This window comes from Melospiza georgiana, chromosome 3, assembly GCF_028018845.1.
Source record: "Melospiza georgiana isolate bMelGeo1 chromosome 3, bMelGeo1.pri, whole genome shotgun sequence".
Taxonomy (NCBI): domain Eukaryota; kingdom Metazoa; phylum Chordata; class Aves; order Passeriformes; family Passerellidae; genus Melospiza; species Melospiza georgiana.
Genome location: NC_080432.1, coordinates 53,144,917 through 53,162,156, shown reverse-complemented (window position 1 = coordinate 53,162,156; position 17,240 = coordinate 53,144,917). Strand labels below are relative to the sequence as shown.

General features: G+C 35.1%; 1 protein-coding gene across 20 annotated transcripts in view; it reads right to left on the bottom strand.

Moving 5' to 3' along the window:
- Positions 1-17,240, bottom strand: part of AFDN (afadin, adherens junction formation factor) — a 115,296-nt gene that overhangs the window by 56,789 nt on the left and 41,267 nt on the right. For 15 of the 20 annotated variants that reach the window (XM_058019398.1, XM_058019415.1, XM_058019401.1 and 12 more), the window contains exons 7-13: positions 14,851-14,962; positions 14,260-14,427; positions 12,860-12,904; positions 8,623-8,717; positions 7,644-7,906; positions 6,084-6,153; positions 3,865-3,980 (exon numbers count right to left, since the gene is read on the bottom strand). In XM_058019398.1, coding sequence (XP_057875381.1) covers positions 3,865-3,980; positions 6,084-6,153; positions 7,644-7,906; positions 8,623-8,717; positions 12,860-12,904; positions 14,260-14,427; positions 14,851-14,962 — 869 coding nt within the window. The remainder of the gene's footprint in view (positions 1-3,864; positions 3,981-6,083; positions 6,154-7,643; positions 7,907-8,622; positions 8,718-12,859; positions 12,905-14,259; positions 14,428-14,850; positions 14,963-17,240) is intronic. The other 5 variants (XM_058019407.1, XM_058019413.1, XM_058019414.1 and 2 more) reach the window with 1 other exon arrangement.

The following is a 17,240-nucleotide window of genomic DNA, read 5'->3' as shown; positions in this document are numbered from 1 at the left end:
CATTATCTGAGCTGTTCTCTACAGCTGGGCACCTGTTATTAGGGAACGAGTAAAAGCTTAACAGCTTCTGTATGCAATAACCATTTTAACCACATGTAACACAACAGGCAGCTTTCTACTTTCCCCAACAACTTTGACAAAGAAAAGAATGTAATATATTAACATCGTTGTCCTGAAGATTATTAGTTATGCCACAAGGCAGAGATAACTGAGCAAAGGCTTTCAGTGTTGTATCTCCTGTAGTAAAAATCCACAATATAATTTTGATGGCTGTCAAAGATGTAAACTAAACTTTAGCATACTGAATCCAAAAATTTGGGGTACCTTTGGGTTTTGGTGGGGGTTTGTTTGGTTCCTTGTATTTTACAAACTTGCAAAAACCTTAAACCAGCAGAGAACTCAGGTTATGCCACCTAAATAATGCATTACTAGAAGTGTTCAGCAAATCCAATTTCTGTGTAAGTTAAAAGTTAAGGAATAGCAGGCACAGCATGGCAGTATGTACACAAATTTCTGCCATTTCAGTTACATTTCAAACATGACAGCATGCTGTCTTTATGAAAAGCACCCAGCTGGTGTGTAAATTGTAGTATTTTCTATCTTTTTACACTATAAATTTAAAATTAATTAATTTGTTACTACTTCCACACTGTCAAAAGTGCTCCTCCACTGAGAACTTAATGACTTCCACAGAAAAATTACTAATACACAGTATTATAAAATGGAAATATAGTGACAACTCCAGAAAAAATTTTAATCTTTCATTATTGGAATAGTAATAAGAGATAGAAATAGTTCAGCAAACTGGCCAGTAAACCAGTGACAGATTTCAGCTGATGATTTATTCTATTTTCCTTAGAACAAAATGATATTGATCAGTTTCAGCACACAAACAGAGGAATTGGATTCCCAGCCAATAAGAGAAACTGTGTCATGAATGATGAGGCCTGATATTAATGCAAGATTGCTCACAGACTCCTGGAAATTGGCCGCAAGAGCTAAATTAATACAAAGTATTCTTTAAAAACTTAAAATTTAATTCTATCTGTAAATTAGTTGCCCAGGAACTGATGCAGTAATCAATTATTTAACTACCTAATAGGAATTCCCTTCAACAAATCCTGGAGCCATAGGATGGTCTGGGTTGGAAGTGGCCCTTGCAGATCATCTAGTTCCAACCCCTGTACCATCTTCCTCCTTTCCCTAAAAGCACACAAAAAAAATACTCTCTAATTAAGCCTTGCACATTAGAAATCTAAGTTGAAGTCATTCTCTGTGCTTCTGATATAACACATTTTAATGGATACACTTTAAGTGTATATTGTTATTATGCTATTGCTCTTATAGATAAAGCCTCTCTGTGGTGATGAAATTGAGCTAAACCAGTCTGAAAGTCTAGTTAGGTTTAGAAGGCCCATAAATATTGATTAGGCGTTGTCTCCTTTCTCAGTATAGTGTCAGGTAACATTACATTTTAAAATCACATTAAAAGCAGTAATACATTCTGATATTTCGGTATTCCCCTAGATTTTGTCTCTGATAAACCACATAAAAAAATGAAACATCCTTGTGTGTTTGTTCCTGTCGGCATACTATGTAAAAATTTTTAAGGCATGTTAATTTTTAAGGCAAGGAATTAGGTAAGCATCTGCATTCAGTTAGCACCACTTAGATATCACCACACTCCTTTCCCACCAAACACACCTAAAGAACTCCTGAAAGCTATCGAAGACAAAAAAACCTCTCTTTTCTCATTTTTATTATATTGTAGTCAGTTACCTAATGAGCATGTATGACCACAATCCTTAACTGAGTAGTCATTATGCCTGATTTCCAAGAATCCTGTTACAATCAGAACAAGCATACCCAGTAAGTAAACTGGAGTTATGCTCTCAGATGTCAATTTTTTTCTTTCTAGAAATAAAAAAAATATGGCAGCCAAGTTCTAATCTTCAGTCTCAACCTATTCAAGTGAGTTCTAGAAGAAAGTCTTATTTGTGTTATTATTCACCTTTACAGAGCAGTGATGAACACACAGAGTACCCACAAGAACATTTAGTGTGGGCTGGAAGTTGTACAGTAACAAGAACCTGAAACTTGCCAGTGAAGAATTTTTGGTTTTTTAAACCAATAAAACAGTTCACAATTACTGCCCTTAGAGTTCACAAAATGAGACCAGAGTATCCCAGAGGAAACCTAACTGAAGGAACACAAAATACATCCATAAAGGGGAATTCCATGTATTCAGGCAACTCATTGTCCAATTTATCAAGTCCTAATCTGACATCCTAACTTTGCTAATTTGTTATTCTCATGAACACAGTGAATGTATCTGAGAAAGAGCACGTGATAGAAGGGCTGTGTCTGGATGAATAAGACTCATTACACAACACACACTACATACATTTAAGATATATACAGAAATAAAATATCAATGTCAGGGCTGGTGATGATGATCTCTGAAGTTGTAGTTGCCACATATTTAAGTGTGATTTAGATGCCTCTAAAAATAATTTCTGCACACAGGAACCATGGTGAATAAGCCTTTATAAAAACTAGCAATGAGTACTCTCTTTAAAAGGAATTTAAGGCAACAAAAAACCCTCATCAAAATGAAGCCAAGATACTGCTCACAGATGGCTCTGTGTTTTTGAAGTACAGAACTACAGCACAAGATAATCCTCTTCATAGAAATTTAATAAACTTCATACACATACAGAAGCATAGTTCAAGAAATATTAAGAATAGAAGCCTCAAGAACTTCTGACAGGCTATAAAAAGTTCAGAAAGAAGTTACTCTTTTATGAAGAAAATTACAATTAAAATACTAGTATTACAAGAAGAATCTTCACAATCTTAATAAAATTCTAAAACAGAATTTTTTTAGAAAATTCTGAAGATGGTCAGGCGCTCTAACAAGGGAGTGTAGAGTAGAACTGAGTTATATTCTAGTCTAACTTCACTGAAAGTATTTAAAATATGCCCCTGCTATAAAACACTTGAATATTCAAATTCAAGTGGAAGCACAATTTTCTGCTCTTTTTTGGTATTTTTTTCCTGCCACTCACATCTCTGAATTCTCTTTTCTGTCTAGTGAATAATATATCAATTTAAAGATACAAAAAGCTTCATACTGCAAGCTTTACAACTTGGATCACTGTACATTTTAACCCTGCAGCACATTTACCTTACCTTTCATCCATTTATCACAGCTGTTCATCTATATTTAAAAGTGATTTATTTACATAGCAATACAATCTTGTATTTGATTAAAGATTTGAAAAAAAATTATATTCACATTCTCACTGATTTGCTGAGGTGTGATAGAAGACACTAGAGATCATCTGATTCAACTTCCCTGCTCGAAACAGGGTCAACAAGAGCAAGTTGCTCACTACCCTGTCCAGTCAGGTTTTGACTATCTTAAAGTATCTTCAAGGACAGACTCCACACCGGCTGACAACAGCACAGTAGACATAGCAACGACCTGGTTATTTCACTCTCCAGAGAAAATCACATCATCTTGCCACTGACAAATGAAAGTTTTACGTAATTGTACTTTTCATTTTAAATGACATTCCTAACCAGAAATCAACAATGATGTGACATGACTGTCAGCCTGACTTTACAGAAAGAGAACCACAAGTAACTGAATATTGAAGCAAAGGATTACTTTTATGGGGTTTTTTAAGTATTGCGAAGTTTTTTGCTTTGGTTGTAAATTCTGGGGCTTTTCTGAAGAGAGATCTCATTCTCCATATGGAAAACCAGATAATTTAAAATACTTTAACACAACACTTGATCCACTGGAAAAACAAATCCATTTTTTCAATTTTGAGCAGTAATGGATGCCATGTTTCCTACCTGCTGTCCTGTCGGCGGTAATCCTGCTGGTCTATCCTAATCATCGGCTTCACCATTCCTCGCTCGGCCGTGCTGGATGCGGATGATGCTCTGTCACCGTCCAGCCTGCTGGTGCTCTAATTCAAAACAGCAGGACAGGTGCTTAGCATGCATGAGCCACTATTTGTGCCTAGCAGCACTAAAATGAAGCTGAGGTCTGAGGCTTGAAAAGAGATGGGGAAACAGAAGAAGGGAATGTGGCACAGAGAGTGACAGCTCAGCGGGCGTTTTCACCACAGTGAAGCACTGAAGAGCCTGCTTCCAACTCCACAGACAACAACAGCCAGCCAGGAGCAGCTCTTTGTTAATGCACTGCTAGAATTATGCAGCTTGCAAACATCTTTAATCAAAAGCTGCATAGCTACAACACAAAGTAAGAATGAGTTGGGAATCAAAACTTTAGGTAAGAGACAAAGTTAAATGTATTTACAAATTTTAAACTGGTCATGCTCCCCCACTCTGCTTCTGCAATAGTTCCAAGTGTTTGCACTACTGATCTGTAACATAATTTATCCTGATCTTAAGGAAAGTCTGATCTGGCAGGCAGTACATTTTCAAGACAAGAAGGGGTAATTCAAACTGTTATGTTTGTATATAACATTTGATTTGTTTTCTTTTGGTGTCTCATGTTCCTTAATAGGAAGCTTTTAATTTATGATTTCTAATTCAATCAAACCCTATCAGGAATGGGACAAATACGCTGCTTTAAGCAGCAAAATAAATAGCAAATTTTTTCAGCATGAAGAGTAGAAAACAAGACATCAGTAAAATAGAAAGTGTTTCAACATTTCTTAAGAAATTTCTAGGACTAAATAATTTGCTTCAACATAGGAAAACCTGCCAACAAGTGCATCTCAAAGCAAGAGATTGAACTAAATCACTTTTCACCACCACGTCTCAGAGAACTTTCATTAAACTTACTGTCACCCCTTTTCCAAACAGAAAAGCAAACTTAGAAGAGAGCAAATGTTAGAGAATGAGTGATTCATCAGTGCTTTAACAAGATGATGTACACAGTCTCAAACAGCACAACTGAAAAAGAAACTAAATTTTTCCATTAATCCCTAAGTCGACTAGAAGTATTTTTCTAATGACTGTGAATAGGATATGAAATAAACTATATAATAAAGCCAGAAACGCTTATTCTGAGAAATTTTAAGACATTTTATTAATTTACAAAGTTTCTGTTCTTCCTTTTAAAATATCACTAAAATTCCTATCAGAAGTAGGTGAAGAACATTTATAAGATAAAAGCACTACCCAACAGTACAAAGAAAATAGAGAAACTGAATCAAAAGACTGTGGTAAGAAAACAAATAAGACTAAAAATACATTCAAAAACTATCAGAGTTATTAATACCTACACTGCTACATTAATATCACTAAACAGTTATAAGTATTTCAGTTTTGTAATAGCAGAAATAAAACATAAAAGGGAATGCTACTGGGAAGATTACTCCATTTCGTACTGCTGAAATAATTCATTCTCTCATTTCATCTGAGGCATGCGATCATAGCAAGTAAGGCATTAACCATTGTGTCATTTACTCTTTGTTTGCTCTTGGAAAGTGCAATTCTGACACAAAATCTATTAACAGAAAGTGCAGAAAGAAAGCATGAAAAGATTATTACCTCATAAAATGTTTATAATTATGACTGCAGAGACAGTTTGTTTAGTCAATGTGTGTACAGGAGCTCTATTGAAGTCTGAAGTCACATCCATTAAATTTTAAAAGCCTAGTTAAATTAAAATTGAACACCCTTTCACATTTTATATAAAACATTTATTTACCCCATCACAAATGACAACAGCCATATGCTACACTCACAAGGTAACAATGTACCAGTTCTAACAAGAATCTCTACCTGCACGTAATCTGCTTTCCAGAAGTCAGTTTGAGGAGAAACGACTTCATCTTTGGAGAGCTTCTCTTTCTAAAAAATGTTACTACCCTTGACATGAGATGCATCCCCAATGCCAATACAAATGTAAACAAAAGGTTTTGGGGAAAAAATATACCAAATCTAAAAATGCATATAATATCTGAGCCCATCCACAAGGAAAAAAAGCTGGGGAGACTGATTAATTGGCCACACTTCCCTAAATAGTACTGCAGTTGTAATTTTGATTTAACTTGCACATGCTGTTATTTATTGCTAGCTTAGCCATAATACAATACCTTGCTTGCTGGTAAAGCTGTTCCACTGTGAATATCTCCCTCCAGATCAAATGTGGTTTCCTGGACAGTTCTACAAGCAAGATAACATTTCCAGTATGTTTTACAGATTATACTGTTCAACATTTAATAAACAAGGAACAGAGTAATTAAAATTACAATTCAAGGATTATACCATGAGTCCAGTTAATATTAACTTTTTAAAATACTCTATTACTTCTTCATATCAATAAAACCTAAAAATATTTATACAGACAATTTCATTTGCAAAACCAGATTCATAGCTAATGATCCCAGTCAAGTGAGAAACCAGATTCATAGCTAATCTTCCCAGTCAAGTGAGAAAAGAAAAATACACATTGCATTCACTACGATAGACTAGCTACAATTTTTTACTCAGGTCTTTAGTATTAAATGTGCAACATAATGTAAATAACTCATAAATCATAGTAATGCATATTACTATCTCCTTATTCTAAAGATTAAAAAAAAAAAATTGATTGTTCAAGCTGCAACAGCCCTTTGCCATAGATTTTATTGTCCAGATAAAGCTCTGCAGTAATACAATGCTTTCCAGTTGACTGTAAATCTGCAAGAGCACTTATCTATTGATCTGCAGGCTAAATGCAGGATGAACTCAAGATTTAAGCAAGAATATTACATGACAACCACATGGCCGGAGGTCTTCCTGCAGACAGGGCCTAAAAAAGCACAGTGTCCTTCCATAAGAAAACACAGTGGAGAAAAAATAACAATACTTAAAGCATACATCTATATTAATTCAGCAGATAAGCTTCTTTTTCTAGGTATCTTTCATTCATCCCAAGCCAATTTGTTACTTTTCTGAATAACATTATACAATAATCTGTATATTAACAACAGTAGCCTCAGTTGGACTCAGAGAAGATGGAAAATAGGATGTTGCTTTTTCCCCTGCTATACAAACTGATTTTAAGATTATTTCTTCTGAGTATTTCTATAGACATTGAACAAAACATCTGAACCCCTATGAGTCACAATATCCATGATCAGTATTTTTACTATGCACCTATCAAAAATATGAATGAGAAACAACAGGGTAGACTTCTGGACTGTCAGTCCTTGCAACACAGAAACCACTACAAAAAGTGGTTGTTATTTTGAGACATATAGTTCCCTATCTTAACAGTCTCATTTCATGATTACTTCACTTCCAAATCCTTTTAGAGGAATTTTGAAAGTTATTATCTGAGAAAAAACAAAAACCAGACTCTCTGAAAACATTCAGCAACTTCTAAACTTTTCCTGGAGTTTGGATGAACTATGAAATATGAAAATAAGGCATTATAGTGTTTTTCAGACAGAAGTGAGCATGAGGAAAACTTGTTTGAATACTTCATAATGAAAAAGACACTTGCTAATCCTACATAAAATCACAAGGTGGAGCTCAAGTATTAAAATTATATACTTAACACTTAAATGAGTTCACACACTAGTCCCTGGCCATTTATAATGCTTTCATTATGTAATTTTTCCCAAGGCTCTCATTCTAACCTCAATAGGATGAAAATAAATTTTACTCACCCAGTTTTGTGTCTTGGACCTTTGACCATAAGACTTGCATCAGTAGATCTTTTGGAAATAATATGGTCCTGAGTAGGATCCACAAACTTAAATACATGAGAAGACCCAAACTGAACCTTCATTCCACTTTGCAGCATGGTGGTTTCTGAAATACGCTGACCTTCCACATAGGTTTCAGCATCAATGCTTCTTGGGGTTACAGTAACAACACCATCCATATTAGTGAGGTCACAGTGATGAGGCTGAATTCCTGGACCAAATAACTGGGAATAAAATTAATTAACATAGAATAAATTTAATTATACTGCAGCAGAAATAAAAAAAACCAAAGACTAAGATGTAGCTAGACCTATTTACAGACTGGTTATTTAAATTTGATTATGAATTTACAGAGATGAGTGGTACTAAAATCAGTGAGTTTCACTTCATTTTTCAATGCAACACGAATAATAAAACATATTTAACTAACATGTGCAGCAGACATCCCTTAATGAAAAACTTTTCACTGTTTTGGTCATATACTGTTTTCTTCCACTTGCTGTTTTATATGCAATCTCACAGTGCAATTAATTATAAATCAACTAAATGCATTAACATGGACCCAGGCTACTGTAAGGAACTCCCTGGCATGAACTTCATACAAATATGCTTGTTTTATACTCTTAAAAAATCCTACCTCAATGGGATTGAGACAAGGACTTGAAAGCCATTAAGCAGTACTGCTATGCACTTTTTGATACAGTTACAAAAAAGAAAACCCCTTAAAAAATAAAAATTTGACTTAATAAAACCCTTCTCTTAAATCAAGAGTGCTACTAAATTAAAAGATAATTATTACCATTAATACAAAATTTCAGCAATATTTTACCCTTTAAACTTTGAAGCACATTTACAGCATATTTTATTGAGACTCCACCATGACATATAACACAGCAGAGACCAGCTCAGTACTGTAATGTGAGTCTGCCTTTTTCCATACCTGAATCGAATTGTCATCAAATTTTTCAGTTCCAACTTCAGTGACACTTAATTGTAGGCGATAGAGCTTTGGCTTATCTCTGGAGTCAGAACCATCTGTACAGCAAGTGACAAATATTAATTTGTAAGTTAATAAGGTTCAAATATTCACACAGTATCTCCACATTTACTGCAACTTAGTCAGAATAGCAATGTTTACAAAAAAAAAAGAAAACCCAAGTGATATTCTTTCAAGATTGTAGGGACCTTGCTTGTTCCTCATAATGTAAGAACCCTGAAAGTAGAGAAAGCCTACTTGGAGCAGCTGTTCACTACAAATGCAAAGAATAAAGTAATCAAGAACTACTATTCTGAACATACCATGAAAAACCTTTTCTATTTCCTTAGTACTTTAAGCAATGCAACAGTTTTTGTAAATATCTAAGATTTTATATGCGTATACCAGTATGGGTTTAGAAAATAAAGAAAATAAAACACCTCCAGATCCCACATTAATAGCATCTACTGATCTTACTAAAGTGCACGTTATCAGCAATATCTGCTGCCGAGTGATCCACATACCAAACTGTTTCTAATTCATCAGATACTGAACTAGAGCAATATTAAAAGACAATCCTAGAAAATGTTTACCTATGATATTTAGTCTTAATATATAGGACTTTAGAACTTCTGGCCTTGTCTTTATAGTTCCATTGACTTTTCATCTCACAGAAAATTAGGTAAAAAATAAAGTCCAACTTCCTACTCCCCTCAGAAAAATGCTGGACATACAAAGTGTGCACAATCTAGCTGGTGCCTTCACAGGCTATCACAAATGGGTTTTGTCATACATATAAACCCTCTCTACTTCCGAGAAAACTGTACAACTCTAAGTATGAGCAGAAACTGAAATAATACTGTCATTTCTAACTACTCTCCAATCTCTTCTCTAAAGCAAAGTAAAAGACAGGCTGCAAGACAAAGAATGTCTTACCTGTGGAAATGAACAATGATTTTAAGTAATTTCCAAAAAAGCAATAGAAAATATTATTAAAGCCATGGCACATACATTGATACTGTCTGCAGTAGGCTACAAGTTTTCTTCAAATTTTTATGTGAAAGAATATAAACAGAAGGTCTATAAATCTAGTTGTAAACTCCCAGAACACCTTGTATTAAAACCACAGCACAAGATACAAATGCAATATTTCCTCCACAAAAAGGAGAAAAATTTAAGGAATTATTCAGAGATATTTGGGTTATTTGTTGTACTCCATCAGTATTAAAAGCCAATTTCTACAGTAAAAGGTATCTTAATCTTGAAGATAATTACAACAACTCCTAAGAATGATGAAAGGCCTTTTTGTTCTAGGGGAGGGACGCATGAGGGAAGGATAGTTGTGTTATACTATAGTGTAAAGTGTATTTCCTGTTTTCCAACAGCTGGAACCTCACCTAAATAGTATTTGGAGTGTATCCCTTATAACTCACTGCAGCAGGATAGATATTCTGCTATACCCATGGTGAAGGCCCTACTCCCTACTCCCCAGGCCACAAGAGTCCACAAAGGCTGATCTTAGAAAATGATGCACTACAAACAGATTTCATCACCTGATTTATGCACTTAAGAGTCACAAAGTCAAAAACACTTTAAATAGTAATGTTATAAAAAAAGCCTGCAGTGAACAAAATTGAATAATCACTGTAAGGACATGAAGGACATGAAGTCAGTGGTTTAGAACACAAACATGTATTTTTTAAACAATAATAAAAAAAAAAAAAAAAAAAAAAAAAAAAAAAAAAAAAAAAAACCAAGACAAGGCACTATTCATGGATATATATTTTCAATTTGTTACTTCACCAAAAGGTGAATCCTACGCCACTTTGAAAATTATAACTTCAATTGATTTCACTGGTCCAGTGCTTGAAACAATGCTGGGAAATAGTAATGACTTAGCACAGACCAAAACAAATGATGACGATCAGCTCACAGAAAACAAGTAAGCCCAAAGTTGAAGAAAAATGTCACACAATGGACTTTACCTATTGAGATAAAATTAGTTTAAGTCTACACTTTTAAAGCGTATTTCCTCTACAAGTTCCTAACTACCAAGGGTTTAAACACTAATAAGCTTAGCAGATGGTTGGGCAGATCTGAAACACCATGTTGAACTCAGGAGATAATTCTACTCTCAAATTTCAGGCAAGATATGCACTTCCAGCAGAAAGAGCCAATAGTAAACTTTTTTTTTATTGTAACAAACTCATGTGCAGAAGTATTACACAAACTGCAGTTCTGTTCTCAGAAAGAAGCTTGACCAGGAAAGCTCCCTGGTCAAGGCTTTTCACTTCTCCAACCTTCTGCAATTCTTCTGTCCAAGTTGCTATACCTCCATGTCCTCCATATCTCTCACTGCTATTTGTTCTACAGCTCAAAGATGCTCTTTTTTTGTGATGAAGCAAGGAAAAAAGCCTTATGGGTTGCCTTTTTATTTTTTATGTATGCTTTGTAATTTTAATTTCAGGTTTGTAGAATCTGAGGCTCACATCTGAAAATACGGGGGTTTGCTATTTTTCTCAGCCTTTAAATATTATGATTGTACAACCGAAGTTATTAACATTCCTGAACTCATCAAAAGCCATATTCACAGATAGGACAGACAGAATCAGCTATTCAAAGTGCTGCTGAATATCATTTCAGTCTACTCAGTTTATTTCTAGTACTATCAGATTCATGTCAGTTTACTGTTTCATTCACATGACCTGGATACAGAGACAATTGCTGGCTGCCACATGTACAGCCACAAGCTACTGAAGTGTATCCTCTACCATACAGAATCTAATCTTCAGTCAATGAAACAGTGGTACAAACAGCAACATCAGCAGCTGTGGAGAAGTGGAAAAGCTGGACATACTTCACTAGCAAACTTCATGAATTTGTGCAATTGCACAGGGCATGAAAGTGAGTCTGCTTGGTTCTTCTGCAAAAATATAAACAGCCTCTGTTTTGACAGGAGGACATTTCTACTGGAGTTATTTCTATAATAAATAAAAGTATTCTGAAGTGCTTTTTTTCCAAAGACAGTCTGACTCTAGAGTATGAAGTCCTCTTTTTCACACACTGAGATACAAATTTAAAAAGCTATCTTTTTTTCTTTCCTCCAGTGACATGCAACCAAATTTCAATCTTCCTAGTTAATGGTCAAGTGCTCCTGCAGAACCCATTCATGATTTTTAGTTCAGCACACTCTATGAAACCCTTCTGCTCTCTGGAATAACAATGTTAACAAAATGGAAGTCTGAATTCAATTCACATAATGGAGCACTGGACACAAGTTTGAATACAGTTCTTTAAACCCCAGTACTGCACTCCACAACCATAAAGGAAAGGGTAAGCAGTGCTGACAACCACAAGTAGTTCTTCTACAGCAGTCTAGAAAATAAAGTGAGGAAACAAGGGAAAAAAGTAATAAAATAAAAAAATATTTTGGCAGACATTTCACAATGAAAAGAGAATGGCTTTGTATTCTTGTTTAATCGGTCAAACCAGAACATCTCTGCACATTACTCTAAACTCTAAGGAGAATTGAAGATCCATAATGATTTGTACATTGGGCTATCAATTTTGAGCACTACAAAAAATGAACAAGTCTCTACTGTCTGAAGTGCTAAATCTTTGACATACACCATTAATGTCAGACAAACCAGGCAGCAGGAACACCAAAGGATGCTATGGAACACCACAGAGTAGAAAGCGAAGTAATTTTGCCAGAGGTCAAAACACTATTTCCCATAAAAATCATCACAGACTTCATCTACTGTATCAACACAGTCAAATACTCAAATGGACAGGCAAGTTCCATGCCATTTACCTAATAACCATTTTAACTATGATTTCTGCAAGCAGATAGATCAAAGAACTTTTAGTTCTACTACAACATTGCCTGTAAACCACCCACTGAAATTTAGCTTTAACTCTAGCTGGAAGGTTGAACTCTTTGGAAAACAACATATTCATGACCTAGTTGATGTTTGTTCACCAATCAAATAATTAAAATAATTAAATGGCAACTAACAAACAATTAAAATAATTAAATGGTAACTAACAAAATAGATAACTACATTACAGAAGCAATCCCTTGGAAAAAAACCCTTAAGATAAATAAGATAGTCCTTCATTTATCATGAAGAAACTCAAGATTTATAGTTAGAGAAGTTTTTAGTGGCTAATAAGAGAAGATTATCAAATACAGCGTTACCTTCGTAAGTGTGATAGTTGTAGCAGGCAAAGTGATTCCTTCTCCCTGGGGTTAGAAACACATGCAGAGGACCCAGGTGAAGGCAGCATCAGCAGGACAGATACCATGCAGAACATGCGCAGGAGGGCAAGAAAAGAAAAGACAGGAAAGGGTTGAACTGTAGCCAGACAACACCTATTCAATTTATAAGGATGAAGTTCATTAAACTCTTTCAATTTTAGAAACTGTGCAGAATCAGCACTACAAAGCTACTGAATGAAACAATCCTTATTGTTTAGAGAAGTGATAACAAGCTGTTAGAAGAAGAACACGAACAAGAGGTCAGTCCCACAAGCAATGTGTGAGGCTCAGCACACAGCACTGACACCTGCGGCACTGCAGACGGGGTTTACTCTCTCTGTTAATGGGTATCTCGAGCCACTGCCTGAGAACATTTTAATGATAAAGCACCAAATCCCACAGAGTAAGAGAACAAGAAAAGAAATCAACAGTACTATTAAAAGAACTCAAAATATTAATATGGAAACCAAACCTCAATCTGCAGAACATAACAGTACGTTTCATATACTCTGTGTACTGATAATTGCATCTGGATTTAAAACAAACCAAAAAAAATTCCCACACTATTTGACCATAAACTTAACCTTTTTTTTGCAGTTCTGATCCAGCAAAGGTTTCACCACCAATTTCCAACCTTGATTCCCGAAAGGTACACAACCAGACTTCAAACTGTAACATTTACTTGAATATCTGACTGTACTCAGGTTACACTTAATAGGAAAAAAAACTCCATCACCAAAAATAAAAGTCCATATCCAAATCTATAAACATGAGGATGACAGAAATTAAGAGCATAAATCATGTATGTTTTATCAGTAGTTGTGTATACACAATCACCCCAGCTGTTCCTAGATCATAAAATTAACTGCAAATTACCACAAAGCCTGGCAAGTTCCAATTATGCCAAAATAAAACTCAGCTTGGTAGTGATTAGAAAGTTCTATATAGGCTAAAAAATGTTTCACATCTAAGTCTGATTTAAAACTTCATGTTCTTGTCCTGTTAAAAAATGTGATTTTCCACGTATGGCACTGTCAAATACCACATATGCTACAACATACTTGTGAATGTAAACAAAATCAGGTAAGCTTAGTAAATAATTTCTCCCTTTTTTCACTCCAAACATTTGCTGCTAAGATTTTGATATTACAGCAACATGCACCTCTACCTTTAGAACTGTAACCTCCAATTCAGAATCTGACATCAGAAGAACAACTCATGTGGCACAGACTTCCTGCCACACAGAGTTCCTTATACTTACAAAGAATGTCTGATTTTTGGAAAATACAAATCAATACATAATAATGTGATTTAGCTTATTAGACAGCCAGAATTCTTACCTGGGCTTAATTCTACCAGGTATGGTAGTTTCTCAGGAGGAAGGCAAGAGCCATAGCCAGACCCGTCAACTCTTTCCTTCCCCCTCAATGGCTTTCCATCAGCAATCTTCCTGGTTTTCTTTGGGACATAATCAGGAGGCCGCCTTTTCAACTGAAACACCAGTATTCCTAAAACACAGTATTAATCATCCTTTGAGTCACACCACCACTGCATAAGCACACAACCAACATCTATTAATCTGCAAGTGTCCCATAGGATTACTTTCAGCTTACTAAATTCCTGTCACTTCTTTAGAATAGTTTTAACTTAAAAATAACTACATACAGATTAAAAGGATACTTCAGTATAGTGAATAATTTAGAAAATTTAGGACAAAATGGAAAACCTTTCTACCACCTAATGGTGTAATAATACAAACAGTGCATAATGAAACAGTAAATAACTCTAATACTCCCTAGTATTTTAAGTGTCCAAAACCAAAACACACCCAAACACACAAAATATATGTTAGAATTTCTTCCTTTACAGGGGCTCCACAACATGGATTACAACCCAAGGCACAAAAATATCTTAAAGGTTTTTGGACATACCTTTATCACTAGGCCACTCCCTGAATATCTGCAGTGGACACTCATCATCATCAAGAATAGTTTCTTTAGCACCTTTATCATCGGAGTGCTGAGCACCAGGAGGCAGCATGACCTAAAAAAGAATTGTCAAGTTTTCAGAGCTATTAGTGGACAATTAGAACATTCAAGGATATATTCTCTGATAACTTTTTTGCATGTGTTATTTATAACAAGAGATAAGGCCAAAGAATTCAGTAACTTGGAATGTATTTTGTTTCCAAGATTTTCTAACACTCCTCTCTCGCCTCTTGCTACAGTTAAATCGCACTTCCTAGAACACCAAGTGAGTCTAAAAAGCAAAGAACAGCAAGTTACACTTAAAAGTATGCAAGATCTCCTTTCAGTTAAAAAGTTATTTCAATTTCTCATCAGCTAAGAGAAAAAAAATCTGTGGAGATGATAGTCAAAAAACAAAACTGAACTCTCCGTTATTATTTCACACACTGGAATCAGCATTTCATTTTGCTAATGCCATTTTGCTATATGTAACATATATATATCTTTACAAAAGACACAGCAAAGACTATGTTACACCTGCTGCATCCTTGTCTTACCCAAAATTTACCTGTTCTACACAAGGGACTAAGGGCACAACTGGAGCATTTCACACAACTGCCCTCATGCTGCCTAGCTCTAAGGAAGAAACAAAACCAAGAATACTTTTGGGACAGAACTGCAGACTGTTGCTACCTTTTACAGCTATATCCTTACAAGGCAGAGGAAGGGGGAAACTTTGATTCATGAAATCTGATCTTAGAGGAGACACAGCCTGTAATTTCATGCATTACTGCTCCCCACAGAGATCAAGAACAAGTAACAATGACAGGCAGCATTACAGTTATTAAAGACAGATCTTTCAAAGCTGAATCAAAAAATAAAATAAAATATGTTGTACTCCCACACTTGTAATCCTAATAATGTTATTTAAATTCATAGACAGTTCTATTTTAAACAAACTACTCCAAATTATTCCCATCTCTGAACTATGACCAAGGTAAGACCTTCTGAAGTGATGTAGCCATTGGCTACAGCATCCTACTACACTGCAGCCCTCTAAAGACTTTGCACTCTCATTTGTTCCCTTCTTTCCACACCCATTTCTGTGTTAACCAAGTTCTCATAGATCTACCTCAAACACCCTTTCATCTTCTTCCAGGCAGGAAACAACTACATTTAAGATTAAAAGTATGCAACCCCTAAACGATTTTCTATGCAAAACATGGCTAAACATAGGACTAATTAAATTATCTTTAATTAGATTTTCAAACAGACAAGATATTATAAAAGAAGGAAAACATTAAAATGTATAAACCAGAGGGAAACAGAAACACATCTACACTCAAACCTTATCCTGCTAAACTGCTCTATTTCGCATCTCAGATTTTAAAACAATTACACATACAGGATAATTAGGGTAACACTGTGTTTCAAGCTATGTTCAAGAAGCAACAATCTTAAAATTCCAAAGCCCTTGAGACAGAAGGTAGCTAGTTACAAAGCACGAAATACATGCAATACTAGGACCTGACCAATACTGGACTGGGAAGGAAACCAAAGAAAAACCAAATGCAGTGAAACATGCAGAAAATACAAGCTAAGAAATTTAAATGAAGACCACAGCAACTTCAGACTTTCATAACATTTGTTGGAATAAACAAGTCAGAGAAGGCATGTATTTGAGTATTAAGCCTCCTGTGATAACTAAAGATCAAATTATCAGACCCATCCTTAAAAAAAGTCTCACATGAGAACACTCCATGCTGCAACAGGTCTTCAATAAGCTCTTCTGTAATTTTAATGTTTAAGTAAAAACACTCATATCTATAGTATATTTGAGTATATCTGCTTATCATGATTAATCTACAGTTTTCCTTACAAGCTGGGAATGCAGGCTCCGTGCATGCACCTACTAAAACAAACCAAAAAACAAACTCCAAAAAAAAGAAAACCTAAGAAAACAACAACACCACCACCACAAAAAAACCCCACAAAATCCCCCAATGGATCTTGCTAAAATATTTACTGTCTCATGTCTGTAACGACTACTTCTTAAAAATACCCAATAAAACTACTCACCATTAAATGCATATTTTTGCTTGACATTACAAGAAGCCATATAAATGCCTTACCCTCAAGTAAAAAAATAAGTGCATGCTAAAAACAAAATCTAATCAAGATTCTGCTTTCAAGAGTTAACTGGTTTGCTGGATGCCTGGAGTCTAATGCCCTGAGTGAATATGCACAGGTAGCTTGGAAGACTGTCTAATTAATTTGACATCTTCAGAGAAGTGCAGTGAACCCCACAATACTCAGGGAAACTCAAACCAAGCAAACTGAAACAAACAAAACAC